The 18,056-nt window shown below is 39.0% G+C and overlaps 2 protein-coding genes across 2 annotated transcripts; both read left to right on the forward strand.

The window, feature by feature from the left end:
- The first annotated feature begins 3,944 nt into the window (after positions 1-3,944).
- Positions 3,945-12,503, forward strand: LOC143849476 (LIM domain-containing protein WLIM2b-like). The gene is made up of 8 exons (XM_077358492.1): positions 3,945-4,468; positions 6,008-6,107; positions 6,207-6,241; positions 6,371-6,460; positions 7,703-7,802; positions 7,902-7,936; positions 8,074-8,163; positions 12,029-12,503. The coding sequence occupies exons 1-8, from the start codon at positions 4,334-4,336 to the stop codon at positions 12,236-12,238; spliced, it is 795 nt and encodes a 264-aa protein (XP_077214607.1). The 5' UTR covers positions 3,945-4,333; the 3' UTR covers positions 12,239-12,503.
- Positions 12,504-12,838: 335 nt separating this feature from the next.
- Positions 12,839-16,755, forward strand: LOC143849475 (proliferating cell nuclear antigen-like). The gene is made up of 4 exons (XM_077358491.1): positions 12,839-13,751; positions 14,998-15,150; positions 15,230-15,327; positions 16,297-16,755. The coding sequence occupies exons 1-4, from the start codon at positions 13,433-13,435 to the stop codon at positions 16,525-16,527; spliced, it is 801 nt and encodes a 266-aa protein (XP_077214606.1). The 5' UTR covers positions 12,839-13,432; the 3' UTR covers positions 16,528-16,755.
- Positions 16,756-18,056: the final 1,301 nt, after the last annotated feature.

Consider the following 18,056-nt stretch of genomic DNA (forward strand, 5'->3'; position numbering starts at 1 on the left):
ATTCCTCGTCACCAACACGTATTCGTAATGCGAGTAGCGGAAATGTTTAAATCTCCAAAATACCCCTAACGGTTGGGTTATTTTGACGAAAATAACTTTGGTCTGTACCTGGGGCAACTCGCTGGGTTACCACTAATTATTTAATGAGTTTTTAAACACAACACTCGAAGGGATAAAGATGGCAAGAGATTAGCCTAGTCAGCTAATCTGTCCAAATTGTTGCCTAATCTACGACATACCCAATCCACGGTGAATCTCACATATTCTAACGAGTTAGTGTATGAATGATCATGACTGTCCAAATCGTGGCCTTCAGTGTATTCGGATCTGACGGTCCAATTAACCACTGTGCTGATACTGTTACACCTATGAGAGCAGTTTGCCAGTTTAGAATAAATATTTTTAGGGGATTTGCTAGGCACCATCCCATAGGGAATTTCGCAGATGGGCTGTTCATGTGAGAGCAGACACACATGCTCAGATTTTGTTTTATTGATTTAATTCATCTGAGGCGGCTGCTCTCAGCCCATCCGCGAAATGCCTTCCGCAATGATGGTCCCTAGCAAATCCCATATTTTTAGTGTTCCTACCTATGAACAGTTTCTTTTATTTTTATGGGAGGAATGCTAGACTGAAGGGATCCCTTGCAAAACTGAGATGAAAGGGCTCCCCCGTTGGCCGCATGCCCCATGCCATCGAAGTGCATTTAACATTCTTTGACTTTTACATTTTAGAGGGGCATGCAGCCAGTGGGGGAGTCCTTTCATCTCATTTTTGCAAGGGCTCCCTTGAGTGTAGCATTCCTCTTTTTATGGATAAGTGAAAGCTATATGGGGTTTTTATATGATGTGTGCACGTGAAGTCCATTATTTTTCAAAATGTAAAATGAGGCCCACTTCATAGGATCATCCAAGCCGTTCATCTGTTGGGCCACAATGTAAATAGGTTGTACCCCATAGATCACCTCTATGGGATGATCCTAACCCTATGATATCTAGAGGCTTCTATAACGCGCAGTCCTTTTATAGATCTGAAGGTTAGGAACATACTACGGAGAAGTTTCAGTAATGGGTAGTCCTTCATTTTTTGAGGCCCGTTGTAGACTTAGCTATGTTTGGCAGTCATGAATATTTTTTTTCCATGGAATATTAGTTTATCAAGTGGTAGGATAGGAGCAAGGAACGAGGTAGGTCAAAAGAATTGAGAGGGCACGAGAGTGTGGAGAGGGTGAGGAGTGCTGAAATATATGGCTTACAGCATCTAATTTCTCCAATTCAATCCGTGGCAGTATGGCACTAAACTTACCATTGAACCGTAATTCAAGGTGATGCAAAGGCAACGCAAAGAGCAATCGTGCCACAAAAATTTGATGCCAAATGATGCTACGCTGTACAACTTGTACATCATGGAAGGGTGATCTGAATCCTACTTAAAATATTATCCATCTATAACATTATCTTGACGTCCATTTGAAAGAGGCTTTACCCCCTTTTCAGTGGGGCCCGTATTATTCTCCATCTTTGAAGAAGGGCAGCACATTATAGAAACCTTTACAGAACAGAGGGTTAGAACCATGGTTTTAAATTTCGACAACCGACACCGAAACGGTCATTTATTTCAGCCGAAATTTCGGTTTTTCCGAAATTTGACCCAAAAAATCTGTTTTTTTTTTAATTAATTTAATATTTCACCGAAATTTTAATATTGAATAAAATATTGGTTTCGATTTTTGTACCAGATTTCAACCGAAATTTCGAAATTTCAGGGTCTAAAACTGGCACCGAAACCAAAATTTTAAACCTTGGTTAGAACCATGCTACTGAGATGATCCAAGGGGCACAACCTACTTATGTTGTGGCCCATCAAATAAACGGTTTGGATCATCCTAAGAAGCGGGCCACGCCGCACTTCCTGAAAAAATAATTGACTTCACGCACATTCATCATATAAAATCTTGGATGCTACCTATTGTATGCTCCCGAGTTTTCTAAAAGATGCTTGAAATCAAATCTCCCGACATCATAATCAACTTTGTTGCGGAATAGGATAATCAACTTTGTTGCGGAATAGGTCGTGAAAAGACTTTAGAAGAAAACCTGCCTCCAGCTCAAAAGCTCTGTTCCATAGCATACTCATAGTGGTTGCACAAAACCCCAGCAACCATCAAGATTTTGTTTGCATTTGGGATGCCATTCCTCGTTTGGTTGCCAGTATAGCATCGAACTCCCGGAAAAGTCTCTGGATGTCTCTCATTAATTATTGCATCTCATATTCGTTGCACAAAATCCCAGCAGCATCATGATTGTGTTTGGATTTGGGATGTCATTCCTCGTTTGGTTGCCAGTATAGGATTGAACTCCTCTAAAAGTCTTTCAGATGTCTCCCGATAATTATTGCATCTCATATTGGTTGCACAAAATCCTAGCAGCCATCGGATTTTTATTTGGATTTGGGATGTCATTCCTCATTTGGTTGCCAGTGTAGCATTGAACTCCCCGAAAAGTCTATAGGATGTCTCCTCAATAATTATCGCATCTCTATTGAGGTGGAATTGTCGTCTCCTCCTGTCTTTCAAGCCAAAATCCACCAAAAAGGTGAATTTTTTGTTTGAAAAAACTTAGGAATAGTGCTTTTCTCTCTCTCTCTCTCTCTCTCTCTCTGCCATATCTTTCTTCTCTCTATATTTGTAATGACACCCCCTACTTATTCCCCTGCTCTCCGAGTCTATGCTGCACAACCAATACTACTTAACCCTATTCTCCGAGGTAATTCCACACAAATCCAATGCTTGTGTCCTCCCTCTTGAGAGAGGGATGAGAGAGCAAGAGAGAAAAATATAATAATGCTGCCAAGAAATCCAAGCAAAATTGCACCCTTTTTGTGGTTTCGGAATTGGATGGTATAGGGAGGGGATAAGGATGACACATGAACGGGCATGTAATGATTAACCAAGAGATATCCATGCGACTCCGTTTGGCTGCCGGAATTTTTTTGATTCTTGGGACTTTTGTGGGATTTCCTCAAGAAACCCATGTTTGGTTGGTGGGCCCAAAATAATCCCAGGAACCAAAATAACCCCGCACGAAACCCCAGGAAGGAAAAAAAAAAACTCCAGGGAACCAAAAATAAGCTTGAGAAGATTTTTTTTTCTTCCCAACAGTTCAAGCAACCAAACAATTCCCACCATAGTCCGGTCAACCAAACATGTGGTTTTTATTTTACCGGGATACTTCTAGGACTTTTTTTCCCCACCAATCTCCTTGGATTTTTTTCTCCCACATAAATCCCAGGAAAAAAAAAAACCCGCAACCAAATAGGGCAGCGATTTTAATTCTATACTGGCGACAAAACAAGGAATTTTGCACATGGACTTTATCGTATCCGTTGATCCAATCAAAGGGAAAAAATTACAGCCAGACTGTCGATAAAAAGTTGATCTATTAGGTCTAGTTTAGGGTTTTTTCTTTTTTTGATGGGTAATGTCTAGTTTAGGGTTCTCCCAAGAAAAGATAAGACGGGGATTATTTTATTCTGTTCAATATCAACGGTCCGGATTGCTCAAAAATATCGTAATGTGGGACCTAAATTGATTATTTGCATTGTTCTCACAACATACGGGGATTTGTTAGGCAATATTGCAAAAAGCCATGTAGCGCGGGCTACCTTTTCAGCAGAGAACAGCCACCTCGTGGTCAAAGAACTAAGCCTTTGACCGGTAGAGAGCTAGCCATTATTCCAGCGAATTGGACACCAGTATGATAAGTCGCATCCCTTGGAAGAAGGATTTGTGGCAGACTTTCACGTTTTTTTATAATGGCACTAATCACGTTGTTTTACACTTTTGATTGGCTGCGAATAGCAATTGGCCAATTGTAAGAGAAAGTGTGCCATTATTAAAATACAATAGTGCGGATATCAGCCTCTTAAAAAGGTGTACTTTTATAGTTTTCTTGATGAAAACGGGGGACAAAAGCTGACAACTAGATATTACGCTCTCCGCGCTTTCCTTGTAACCTCAAATCCCTCCTGATCCACGATAAATTCAGCTCAGGGAAGTTCGTAGCTGCGAAGATCTTTTGAGAGACATCACGTTTAGTTTCTTCTCTTTATTCTGTTTTATCCGATCAGGTCGATCTATGTTAGATCCGATCATTTGAACCCTAGATCTTCGGTTTATTGAAGTGATTATAACCTCTCCTTCCCTCGATTTCTATCTCACCATCGTCAATTTGGAGGATCTAGATTTTCAAAGGTTTTCCTTTTGTTTTATGTTTTTGAGTCGATCTTCTACGTGTTTGATCAGATCGTAGTGAGTTGAATACCGTTAGGGCAAATGGCATTCAGCGGAACGCAGCAGAAGTGTAAGGCTTGCGATAAGACAGTGTACGTCGTAGATCTGGTCTCTGCTGATGGAGTTTCTTACCATAAGGCATGTTTCAAGTGCAATCACTGCAAAGGAACCCTAAAGGTATGCCTTTTTATCTTTTTTCTGTTTTGCTGGTCTCGTTTTCTTTCTCAGAGGTTGGAAAATGCAGAGATTGTGCTTGGTTGTAGATGAAATATTCATCGCTTCTATAGAATGTGTTAGAAATTAGATGAACTGACAGTTAGTACAGTAAACCGATGAAATGAGTTGTACTCTCCCGCACATTTTCATTTGACTTGTTCTAGACTAAATGGAGATGTACTTACGTGGTCACTACTTTAATTTCAGCATGACTTTCTCAGCTTAAAGACTAGAGGTATAAGATGCTTTTCATTTTTCACTGCTTTGTTCTAATTCAAATTCTTGAAAGAAATGCTAAAGTGAATGGAATATGCTTGTATTGCCTTTCGTTTAGCCTAAAAACCTAGATACAGTGAAAGTAAGAATTAAGGGGCTAGATTGAAGGAGAATGTGGCAGGCTTGCGACATCAATAAGAAGCAAATTATTCTTTGGGCGCTGACCCAGGCTGCATAAGTCACAACAGGCTACGATATGAATGAGAGATTCCCTGATTAATTAATTGTCAAATGTTGAATTTCGAATTTTTCTAACAATCGGTTTGTCTTGAAACTACTACATGAAATTTGGACGAATCTGCTCAGCCGGTTGGGCCTGGATCATGTACTTTCAGGATGATCAGGCGTGATTCAGGTGCACCAATGTCTCCACATCTTTGCCTATGCCCAATCAATAACTCGGATTATCTTAGATCACCAAACATCGTAGGATTTGTGTCACATGTCCTCTGTTTCCTGCAACATCACCAAAGGGCCTCCACATTTTTGCAAAGTACTCTTTTCATCTTGAATTTCTCCTACCATTCTAGGATTAATGTTGCAATATTCAGATTCTTACTGTATAGATATACCTCGCGTATACTTAAAATGCCTCAAAAGTCCTTACTTCAAAGATCTTCCACCCCTTGAGCTCACAAACCACTAAGGATGGCTGCGTGGATTAGAACAGAGTAACGACTGAGACCTAGGACTCATATTCCCTGGGTGGACTCTAGAGCAAAATAGACACTATCTCTTTCACACGAGACCCAGTGAGCCTCTCGTATTCTTAGGAGAATGTATCCCTCTTCGTAGAGGCAATGCACTCTCTCAACGGGAAAATACTCTCCAGCGGAGATCAAGAAAGCAAGAAACGAGATATAAGTAGCAGAAGAGAACAAGAAAGAGATGCAGACGAGCCGAGCCAGCCGAAGTGCCGCCGCCGTGCGTGCCACTTGGGGTTCGAGGTCCGCCACACTTGGTCCTATCAAGGGTCTTGCCCTAGAGTAAGAAGTCAAGGATATGGAAAGTATAGGTGAACTCCCCGGTTGTGCCAATGTTTTTTTTATTGATAGCTGCATGAGACAGTGATCGCCCCTTTAGCTGATATTACTTTAGATGTGATGTATTATGCTCGCGATCTATAGCTTACATATTATTATTATTGAGTTCCTTCCGGTTATCATTCAAACAAAAAAAAGTGCCAAAAGCCCACTAAGTTATCTTATATTTATGTGTTTTCAGCTGAGCAATTTCTCTTCATTGGATGGTGTTCTATACTGCAAGCCTCATTTTGAACAGCTCTTCAAGGAAACCGGCAGTTTCACCAAGAGCTTTACGTCATGTAAGACCTCTCATTGAAGCTTGATTTTTTTCCTTGATTTCTCTTATCAGCATTATTTTCATCTGTTTTATTGCACAATATTTTTCATTTTTTTGGCAGCTGCAAAGTCGGCTGAAATGTTACCTCCGGGACTGGTAATTTAATGCTTGTACCACTGAATTGATCTGTAATTTGGAGCAAGAAAAACTTTTGGTTTTTGTTGGGAAAATTATTCCATGAAGGCAGATCTGTCATTGATTCTTGATGCCATGTATTGATTTCAGACAAGGTCTCCTAGCAAAGCTGCCAGCATGTTTTCTGGGACACAAGAAAAATGTGCCACTTGTGGTAAAATAGCATATCCATTGGAAAAGGTTGGCTTCCAAACTCTCAAAACTGTTGTTCTTTTTCTTATGTTTAGGCTTAGCTCTCAGAATTACATTTTTATACTAGCTTATTGGCTTCTACTACTGTGATTTCTCTTCCGTGTGTTTGGGCAATTTATAAGAGACATGTAAGGAAAAAGCTACACATATTGTTTCTTCTTTGTATGTTCATATTTAGGAAGTCTTCTGGCTAATAGGAAACAAGTGCTTCATAGGTTTCAAGGGCTAGCATTAGATTGAATGAATTGTCCAGATCCCATAGAAGGTTTGGGGTGCTTAAGAGGATATATTTACCTGTTTGGGCTTTGTTTAGAATTTTTTTTCTTCATGCTGGGCGATGTTTGTGAATTTGAGGAGTGGATTTTCCTTGTTTTGAAAATTATAATTGCAGTTCAGAATTTCATCTCATATCCTGCAGAAGCTGACCATGTAATGCAGCTATAGATACCCTTCCGACATTAAAGTATGCAACTATAGATGCTCCCTTCTGATATTAAAGTCTGCTCCACATCTTAATGTGGAAAGGGTTTTTTCCCCTTCGCTGCTTCAATCTTTGCAAGCTGAGAAACCATAGGTTCTGAAATTGTCAAAGCATAAAAATACAAGCAATGCGAGATATGGAAAAAAGAAAAGCAGACTAAATAGGACCTCAAAATAAATTTATCAACAACGTCCTCAAATAGGAATGTGGTCTACAAGTAAAATCTTCTCTAAGTCTACTCCCAAGTGAGCTAGTGGATCTGCATCCGTATTATCCGTGCACTAAACGTGTCGAATCTCAATGCTATTTGAAGGAGGGTCCTACTAGACTTATTCCGTTTGATTATTATTAGTTTTTCCCACTTCGCTTTGTGTTTGCAGTTGAGGTCATGCAACAATTCAATTTCTGAGATTTTTGATGATTTTTCTCAAAGGTTTATGTGCTTTTTGGCAATATTCAAGCATACACCCAGCTAAGGAGCTAGTGGGCAATCTTTCAAAAGAGGGTGTGGGGAGAAGTTGGCTTGTCAAAAGCCATTTCGATCTGTTATAATCCGATCGTGCCAGTGCTTTTTTTATTGTTAGCTGCTTGGTAGAGGGATTCTCCCTTTAGCTGTGATTACTTTACATGTGATGTATTATACTCATGATGTATAGTTTATGCTTTATTATTAGTAAATTCCTTCCAGTTATCACTCAGAAAAAATAAAGTGCCAAAAGGCCCACTTAGTTATATTTATGTGTTTTCAGCTGAGCAATTTCTCTTCATTGGAAGGTGTTCTATACTGCAACCCTCATTTTGAACAGCTCTTAAAGGAAAACGGCAGTTTCAACAAGAGCTTTACGTCACGTAAGACCTCTCATTGTAGCTTGATGTTCTTTCCTTGATTTCTTATCAGCATTATTTTCATCCTTTTTATTGAACAATGTTTTTCTCTTTTCTTGGCAGCTGCAAAGTCGGCTGACAAGTTACCCCCAGGACTGGTAATTTAATGCTCGCACCCCTGAATTTATCTGTAATTTGGAGCAAGAAAATCTTTTGGTTTTCATTGGGAAAATTATACCATGAAGGCATCAAATATGATCTGTCATTGATTCTTGATGCCCTGTTTGTATTTCAGACAAGGTCGCCTAGCAAAGCTGCCGGCATGTTTTCTGGGACACAAGAAAAATGTGCCACTTGTGGTAAAACAGCATATCCATTGGAAAAGGTTGGTTTCCAAACTCTCAAAACTGTTGATCTTTTTTCTCATCTTTTGATCATAGAATTACATTTTTATAGTTAGGTTCTTGGCTTCTACTTCTTTTACTTCTCTTCTGTGTTTTGGGGATTTAAAGGAGACATATAAGTAGAAAGCCACACATATTGTTTCTTTATTTCTATGTTCTTATTTGGGAAGTTTTCAGGCTAATAGTAAACAAGTGCTTCATAGGTTTCATGGGCTAGGATTAGATTGAATGGATGGTGCTGATCACATAGAAGGTTTACGGTGCTTAAGAGGATATATTTACCTGTGTAGGCTTTCTTTTAAATTTTTTCTTAATGTTGGACGCTGTTAGTGAATTTGAGGAGTGGATTTTCCTTGTTTTCAAAAATATAATTGGAGTTGAGAATTTCATCTCTTATTATGTGGAAGCTGACCATGTAATGCAGACACACGCACTCACACACGCTGCTGAAATTAAAGTCTGCAACTATAGATGCCCCTTCTTTCCTCGTGCTTTTTCAATTTTTGCAAGCTTAGAAACCATAAGTTCTGAGATGGTCAAAAGCATAAATACAAGCAATGAGAGGAAAGAAGACTAAACACACTATATAAAAATGTTCTCAAATAGGAATGTGGTCTAGAAGTATAACCGTCTCTCTATCTACTCCCAAGGGTGCTAGTGCATATGCATCCATATTACCCAAGCACTAAACATGTTGAATATGGCATCCCAGTATATCCAAAATCTTCTCTATAGCATCAACGAATCTTCCAGTGTATTTAATCTCCTATCTCACAAATCTGATTACATTGGGGGAGTCTCCCCCAATGATTATCTGGTCAAGCAGTGAGTGATATGCTAATCGTCTAATAGGCCCAGAACACCTCTCTAGCGTCTTTCATCCATTCCCCCCCCCCCCACAAAAAAAAAAAAAACACACACACACACACACACACACACACACAAAAACCGATAGCGGCTAGGGTGACTTAATAAATCAACCTAATTTTCATGACTAGGTTGTCTTTTATCTATTAGGTCACTATGCTCTAGCCCCAGTTGATGTGGGTTGGCTTTGCAAATTCCAATAGACTTACCCCCTGTTTGGGTACGTGGATTTCAGAATCCAGGTTTTAGTTTGAAAGCAGTGTAAAATTTTGGATTTTACAATGGAAGTTGGTTGCAAATGTGGGGGAAGTAGGTTGCAGATGAAGCGTGTGGTCTAGGAGAGTCTATGTTTGGGAGCGTCAGGGGAGCGTGTATGCAATATTTTCTCTATATATCTTTCAAAATTCAAGTACATCAAAAAATAATAGTTTATAACAATTTTCATATGTATCTTTTCAAAATTGAAGTACAACAAAGAGTAATAACTTCTAACCATCTTCATTTATGTGCACTGCACTCATTCTTTATGCCTTCTGAAGATGCACAAGCCTTTGTGCTTGCTTTAATGAAGTACTTTAAAGCGTTGGAGGAGTTTGATGCGAGGAAGTCGGTGATGGTGGGACTTATGGAGAAATAGAAGCAAGCTATGAGGGTCATGGGAGCGGTTGCCATCTCTTTGGGGTCGCGCTCCCTGCAAACTCCTTCCTAAGGAGCGCCGAATCAAGGTTCCGAGGTGGGAGCAGCACCCCAAGGGAAGATTCCTGCTTCTAAGGGTTTAAGTAGGAAATCCAGGTTTTAGAAATCTCTCCCCCATCCTAAGATTTCTAAAACTTGGAAACAAGGGCGATCTCCTACTCTCGCTGGACGGAAAGAAGGGCGAGGAATCAAAAAGCGATGGATGGTGTCCTTCTTTCATCTTTCATCCACGATTTTGAGGGAATCCAAGATTCTAATATCCGCGTATCCAAACGGCCCCTTTAGCTAGGAGCCTCTTTTCCTTCTGCCCAGCTCCCTGAAAACCACGTTCGACTTGCATGTGTTAAGCATATAGCCAGCGGCTTATCCACAAAGTGCCCATTAATGGTGGCCGAGTTATCTCGCTAGCGTTTGAACAAGCAACAGACTTGGTTATTCAATGCTCCAAAATGGCTGATATGTGTCCGTTGCTGAAAGCTTGAGGATCTTTCTTGATTCACTTAATACGATCTGTTGGGGGAGCAGAGATGGCTCAGTTTGCTGGAGACCTTCCTACTAAGTACCCCATTTCACCATGTTCAGGATCTTAAGGAGCTAATAGATGTCTAATTCACACCATTTCAAAAAAAAAATGTCAAATTCACCATGTGCATGGAGAGGTTAATGAGATTGTAACTCGGGCCTCAGGGAGCTAATATATATCTCCTTCACCAAGTTCATGGAGACATTACCATAGTGATTACAACCCAAGTGGTGATCTTATTTAAGCCTCAGCTAAATATGTGTGTGTGTTATAGGTTAGTGATATTGGCGCTACCATGTTTTAATACTTGCACAAATTCAGCTTGTCCTTTCTTTTTTAAATGGCTTCTGAGAGCTTTTTGGGAACTGTAATAACCTTTGACATCAATTTAAAAAGGAGAGGACAAGCTGAGCTTGTGCAATAATTAAAACATAGTAGGGGCAACATCAGTAGCCTATATGTTGTAGGGAAATGATATTTCCACCCCTTTTGGCTGTTCCACCCCCTCTTTTTGTCTCCTTTCTCCAAGACCGGTCCCAGCCGGTAAACATTTTCTTCTCTAAGATAAATCATGTGTCTTGCAGCAGATGCATTCATATATGCGATGTGATGAGGAGCTCTGTTTGATCTCCGATCAGAAAGTTTCTGTACTTTGGCCTAACCTTTGTGTTTCAGCTTTCTTTTAACGATCCTTTTCGGTCCTTCAAATGGAATGTTTTCCTTCGAAGCTCACCATCATAAGATTTTGCATTATTTGCCTTAGGCAATCTTCTTTTTGTAGTGATTAATCTCAGTCTATGTTATCATATGTCACCCCGTCTACCATTTATTAAGCTCTTTTGTGAAATCATCACCACCACATTCAACAAAGAGTTTCGAATGCTATTTTTCTTCTCATTCTCCCAATCACTTAGGAGAGAACCTAAATGCCCAACAATCTTAGTTGAGAGGAGAAACTAAAATGCCATCCCCATTGTATTTTTACATCATCGCCGAATTGAATGGCGAATCTTTTGGTCCATGTCGCCTCGTTTTGACGAGGAGAAGTTAAAACCCATGTTGTTGCTGTCAATATCTTTGGCTAATTGGAAGGAGTCGGTGATAGAAGGTTGGAGATCTGGGTTTGGGGTTGAAGTATGTGCATGTTTGAGAGAAGAAAATGTTTAGCGGCTTGGGCTGGTTAGATAAATGAGACAGAAAGGGAGAGGGGAATGGCCAGAAAGAGGGGTGGAAATATCATTCCCCATATAATATACATTTAATATATATGCTTAAAATTAGGCATGGCACCGATGTGTATATATACATATAATGTATATAATGTGTGCACGCGCATTAGTGCTTTTTGAATATTTGAGAAAATGAAATACTCGAAAGACCCAGTAAGTCTGTTTGGACTGCATAAACAATGTGTCATATTTAGAAAATGAAATACTCAAAAGACCCAGTAACTCAGTTTGACACTTTGCCCAATACTAAGGCTGATTTGTTTTTTCTTTACGACAAGAAAAACATAACTAGTACTACAGAAAACTTTTGAATATTTGAGAACATTTAACAGACTGCAAGATTTTTTAAACTTGAGAAACTCAATTGGGGTATTTGACCAAGCTTGGAGTTAACTTGAACTCTGGCCTAGATCAGGTTTCTGATTTTTCCTGAATCTTGTGGCTAAGTAATATGGTATAGATATGTGATTTTATGGGAATATTTTGCGCGTCTGTTCTAACCCGGGTGTTTTTTTTTTTGAATTTTGTCAGGTAACTGTAGAGAGTCAGGCCTATCACAAGTCCTGTTTCAAATGCTCCCATGGAGGTTGCCCCATTTCTCCGTCGAATTATGCTGCCCTAGAAGGGATTCTATACTGCAAGCACCATTTCAAACAGCTTTTCAAGGAGAAAGGCAGCTATAACCATCTCATCAAATGCGCTTCAATCAAGCGTACAGCAGCATCTTTTCCGGACCTCTGACCTACCCATTCTCCCATTGAGTGTTTATTATCCAGGTTAAAAAAACCTATTTCAGTGTGTTTCTTCTCCATTTACCTTGGTTTTATGATTTGGGAAATTGGCAAACTTGATTATCTGGTTTGTTTCTTCCCCAGCAGTGTGAGAGTAAAACTCGTCATTGTTTACTTGATTCATGTGATACTGCATTTTGTGTGACACTTTGCTGTGTTTTTATGCAAATCTGACCATTGTTATATCGAATAGAGAGTGATTTGGTTTGCTATTAGCATTCTAGCAATTTCCCGAAGATCTGATATGAATAAGCTTACAGTAGGATGATCCTAGCCCTTCAATTTTTGCCCCCACTTTTTGTACGGCACGATAAGGAAAAGCTCCACAAGTCTGGTTACTGTCGCCTATGAGATGATTTTTGGGGCAGGGCATAAAGACTGCATGGACCAAACAATGAATGGTTTAGATCATCCATTCAGTGGGTCCCCTGTACTCATATCTAGTAGAGGTAGTGATTTGGCTTGATGTTAGCTGTTTCCTATTTCCTGATCATCTGATTTGAAGAGGCTTGGCGTAAGGACTCCAAATATCATTTTCAGGGGCATGCAAATAAGACTGCAAACAAATTCAGGGGCTTCCAAAGAAGCACAAGTTTGTAAACCTAACATTCACCGTGGTGTTGAACCTAGATAAAGATTGAGCTGTGGAAAGAGTGGATGGCTGAGAAACATCTTAAAAATATGTAATTTTTATCATCGTACACGTGGCAGTAGTTCCTCATAATAATCCTGGCCGTTTCATCAAGGCCTCGAAACTGATAGTGAAAAAGGCCAATCAATCGCATGTACTGTGTAGTTGAAATATGAAAAAAGTTATTTTTTGGGGCTTGGTCCCAACTAATAGGCCGAACGATCCAGACCGTCCATCACAGATAGTTAGGAAGGTTGAGTACCCTACCCAGCGGCGCATGTTAGCTTTACTCCCTCAAAAAAAAAAAAAAAAACCCAATGGCGGGAAAGAAGTGTTTCCCGCCAATTCTTTTTCACAGTTAAAAAAACAGCTCCTTTATCCCATCACTTTCCTCTCATTTTCTCTTCCTCACAGACCCTTCAAGCCATCTTTTTTTCTTTTATATTTTTCTTCCCGTTTCTATCTCTCTTTCTTTTGTTGAGGAAAAGAGAGAATTAGAAGAAGAAAACAAAGATGTTAGAGCTTAGACTAGTACAAGGTAGCTTGCTGAAGAAGGTTCTAGAATCCATTAAGGACCTTGTCACCGATGCTAACTTTGATTGCTCGGCCACAGGATTCTCCCTCCAGGCCATGGATTCGAGCCACGTGGCACTCGTCTCCCTCCTCCTCAGATCAGAGGGTTTCGAGCATTACCGATGTGATCGAACTCTGTCAATGGGTATGAACCTCAATAACATGTCCAAGATGCTAAAGTGCGCAGGCAATGATGACATCATCACCATCAAGGCCGATGATGGCGGCGATACTGTCACTTTCATGTTCGAGAGCCCCAGTAAGTTCTTCATGTTTTTTTTTTAATAAATCTTATTTGAATCATATTTTTGTTGATATGGGTTTTTGTTTTATTTCATTTATATTTAGGGTTTTTGTTTTGTTTTTCAGTGTAGGACGGCATGGATCGATTAAAAGAAAGTTGGATTGTTTTCTGATTAAATCCTGTCATTGATTTGGGTTATTTTTATTAAAAAAATTAATTTAGAAATCTATGGAAGAGACTTAGCTATCTTATCTTTTATTTATTTATTTTGGGTTCTTTTGGGTTTTGTTTGGACTGCAAGAAAAACATTTCTTATGGAATTCTTTTTCTCGAGAATTTTTTTCTTTAATTGTTTGTAACTGAATGAACCATTGTTATGACCGTTGGGATGAAACGGTGGGAGTGGGAAGGGGCATGGTGAAAGGCTGTGATGGCTTAAGAGTCACATATGGGGAACTCTATTATAAGAACAGGTCTTGTTCCCCTTCATTCATTTATTCGATTTACTCACTAATAATTCTAATTGGAAGAAACATTAAGCCTCCCGTCTCCATTATCAAATTCATAATCTTTTCATGGTATGATTGTGGTTAGTTAAGATATATCATCATAAATTGAAGGTTTCTCTATAAAAATTGAATAAGATTGGTTCAAGTTATATTTGTTCTTGTGTGAAAAAAATTAGGGAATTTTTGAAATATTTTTCCTTCAGGGGGGGATTTTTTTCCAAATTCTTTATGGCTCTGTTCACTTGTTTTCTCGAGAAAAGAAAAGAAAAGGTTTCTCGGAAATCAGACTTGGCATTAGGAAAAGAAATCCAGGGAAACTGTGGAGGAAAAGGTTTCCCGCGCCTGTTCACGTGCCCAGGAACTGTGCAGTAAAAGGTTTCCCGAGAAACTTGTTGCCCACCTTTTTTCACTAGTTTTCCCGGGAAAGCAAATCCGACCAAAATAGTGGGATTTGGTTTCCCACACTTGTTAGAAAAGAGACATTTCCACATCATTTTTGGCAATTTCCATGTCATTATTTGACATTTTCCACCTGGGCTTGTTACTAGAATTCTGTCTTGTCAAGGAAAAAAGAGGTAAAAAAGAGGTTGTTTTCCAGGGATTTGCTTTCCCGGGAACTCAAGTGAACAGAGCCTATAGGAAGGAAGGAAAAATCCATAACGAAATTATGGTTTTTTCTGGGTTTTATCTACTGATCCTGACTCAAATATTTTCTCTCTTTTTTGTACCTTTTTTTAAAAAAAATTTCAAAGGTCAAGATAAGATAGCTGATTTCGAGATGAAGCTGATGGACATTGATAGCGAGCATCTTGGGATTCCAGAAGCAGAGTATCATTCCATTGTGCGGATGCCATCTTCCGAATTTGCTAGGATTTGCAAGGATCTCAGCACCATTGGAGATACAGGTATTATTTATTTTTTTGCTTATTAATTTTTATTCTGTAACATTTATTTATCTGTATTTTTTTTTTTGGTATGGAACAGTTGTAATTTCAGTAACAAAGGAAGGAGTAAAGTTCTCTACGAGAGGTGATATTGGAACTGCAAATGTTGTTTGCAGACAGAATACTTCTGTTGACAAGGTGCCTGTTTTTCCTTCTGCTAATCTTTTCTCCATTGAAATGAATGTTCTGCACATTATTTTGTCTGGGAAGAGTTGTTTGAGCTTGTGTAGTTAAGTTGCTATATGATTTGGATTTTGAGGCTCTGCTTTCTTCAACACTTCTCATTCTCTTATCTACTGATTGGGCGAAAGTAGTGGAACAGAATCTCACTTGAAGCGACTGTGCTTCGCTCTGAGACTTTGGTGCAAATCAAAGCCAATCACTGATGGAGATTGTGAAATTGGAGAAACCGTCAGAACAGGTTGGATTTACCAAATGCCATTCTCCATTTTTTCTTCTCCCCTACTGATAAAGCTCAGAAGCACTGCCTAGAAGGGTTGACGAACACGACCTCAAATAACTGAAAAATCCCATAACCATTTTGCTCAGGAGAAGGTGGTTCTGTTTTAGAGGAAATGATCCAAGTAATGTTAGGCCTTATTTGGATAACTCTATAAATTATTTGAAAACACAATCTTAAGCGCAAATGGTTTTGAAGTTAAACATGATTATTAGAAGGTTATAATGTTTCTAGAAATGATACCAGTTAATGGATATTAAATACGATTATTTGCAAATAAAGGTTATAATGTTTCTAGAAATGATACTGGTTAATGGCTTCTAAATAGGCCTTAAAGTTCCATTTGCAAGTGAACTTTAAACCAATTTTGGGTGGCATCCAAAGAGGTCCTTAGTTTTGAAAAAGTACTGCCTCACATATGAATATATGACAATCACCAATGAAATGTTGTCATACAATCTACTTATTTTCTGCATTTAAATTCTGTTTGCAAGTGAGATTAAGCCAATTTTGGGTGCTATCCAAAGTGGTCCTTAATTTTGAAAAAGTTCTGCCTCACATGAATATATGATGATGAGATTGTCAATGAAATGTTATTATAACAGGAAGCAATTTACTTATTTTCTGCATTTTCTTGAGTAAAACAGCCAGACGAAGCAACCATTATAGAGATGCAAGAACCTGTCTCATTGACTTTTGCTCTGAGATACATGAACTCTTTCACCAAAGCAACGCCGTTGTCGAACACTGTGACCATAAGCCTGTCTTCAGAGCTGCCTGTTGTAGTTGAATACAAGATCGCTGACATGGGCTATATCAGGTTTTACTTGGCTCCCAAGATCGAAGAAGAAGATGAAGATACAAAGCCTCAGGTCTAGAGATGGGGGATGTTTCTTCTGCTTGGCTCCTATAAGCTTGTTTTTTTATTCTTGGTTTTAATTATGTTTTTCATTTATAATCGGCATTGTAAGGAATTCCAAGCATTTGGATGCTGGTGCATGGCTGGTGCCTTCATCTTGTAGTTCCCATTGTTGGATTATGCATCTTTGGAAGTTAAACAAATGCCCTCTAAAATTATTTAGTGCCATTTCAACTACTTTCTGTTACTCTTAGTTTGGTTAGTAACATCTGTTACAACTTTCTGTCGATTGAAATGGCATGAGAATGATTAGATTTGCCATTACTCTGTAAGGCTTGGATTAAATTTTGAAGGAGCTACCAAGATAATGGAGGAAAAAGTATGGGATCTTGATGAGTTTTCACATGGCTTTTGATGGAATGATTTTCTTGCTAGTGGGTTCGATAGAACTGGAAGAGAAATTGTCAGAACTCACAGAAAAACAAGCATTTCCAGACATTGTAGCTGAATAGTAGAATATTTACTGAAGCATTTGCAACATGCATCTTATTATATACATGTCTTTTAAAAAAAATAAAATTGACATCTTATTAATTTCCAATAGTATCAGTTAGGGACAAGTTGTCCCCCTATGATATTACATCAAGTGCTTTCAAAAGACCTATAACAGATTGTAGGGGGGAGGGGATGATGTTACAATAAAAGTAGAATCCTGCAGGACCTATTATATACATGTTTATTTTGCATTAACCCAATTCTAAGAGTCACGTCTGAAAAAATGGAAGGTGAACCTGATGCCTGGATGGGAATGGTAGAGTTGAAATAGGGATATCGTTGAAACCTCCTTCCTGCCCACCTCCAAAAATTGGGGTTGTTTTGTATTCAGGCGTATTTCGGTAATTTCGATCGAAATTGTATACGAGATAAAATATTATATAAAATGATTTCGGCCGAAAATTTGAAGTTTTGGCTGAAATTTCGGTTTCGGAGAGGAACGAAACATTCTGAAATCGAAATTTAAAACCTTGACTGGGACAATGTGGTTGGGCGCTGTCTCCATTCTTGTTTGAAATGCACAACCAAACCAAAAGGCTGATTAGGGTATATCGGAATATCAACTATTCCCTCTCCAAACAGCTCCTTGTGGACGAGATTCGGGTCCAAAACACTTTGGACACTCGGGTGAGAGCTAAAGTTTATTGATTGCCAGAAACGTAAGAGAGAAATGATATTTTCACCCCCTGTCCAGCATTTCCTCACCTTGTTATTTGACTACACCTAAAAAAATAGCTGTTTCTTTCTCTCTTCCAGAAAATAAGGTTCATTTTAGGAAAAGTAAAACAAAACCGGTTGGAAATGATGAGAATAGCGGTGGAAATATCATTTCCCAAAATTGGGTTCAACATTTGATTGATCCGGACCGTCCATTTTATAGGCCTTGCTTTGGATGTCGAAGGGATAGCTATCTACTGCTGAACACCACCATTGTAGAGGCGTTCTACGCTTCATACTACAAATTATGCAATTTTCTAAGAAATCTCTCAATGC

This window comes from Tasmannia lanceolata, unplaced genomic scaffold, assembly GCF_043159265.1.
Source record: "Tasmannia lanceolata isolate RefF3 unplaced genomic scaffold, GAP_Taslan_0.1 ptg000018l, whole genome shotgun sequence".
Lineage (NCBI taxonomy): Eukaryota > Viridiplantae > Streptophyta > Magnoliopsida > Canellales > Winteraceae > Tasmannia > Tasmannia lanceolata.

Bases quoted from the DNA above. Each gene is read 5' to 3' on its own strand.
- LOC143849476 (XM_077358492.1), top strand. From the start codon at position 4,334: ATGGCATTCAGCGGAACGCAGCAGAAGTGTAAGGCTTGCGATAAGACA. The intron at 6,108-6,206 runs GTAAGACCTCTC...TTTTTTTGGCAG, and splicing joins CACCAAGAGCTTTACGTCAT to CTGCAAAGTCGGCTGAAATG. The intron at 6,242-6,370 runs GTAATTTAATGC...TATTGATTTCAG, and splicing joins AAATGTTACCTCCGGGACTG to ACAAGGTCTCCTAGCAAAGC.
- LOC143849475 (XM_077358491.1), top strand. From the start codon at position 13,433: ATGTTAGAGCTTAGACTAGTACAAGGTAGCTTGCTGAAGAAGGTTCTA. The intron at 15,151-15,229 runs GTATTATTTATT...GGTATGGAACAG, and splicing joins CAGCACCATTGGAGATACAG to TTGTAATTTCAGTAACAAAG. The intron at 15,328-16,296 runs GTGCCTGTTTTT...TGAGTAAAACAG, and splicing joins AGAATACTTCTGTTGACAAG to CCAGACGAAGCAACCATTAT.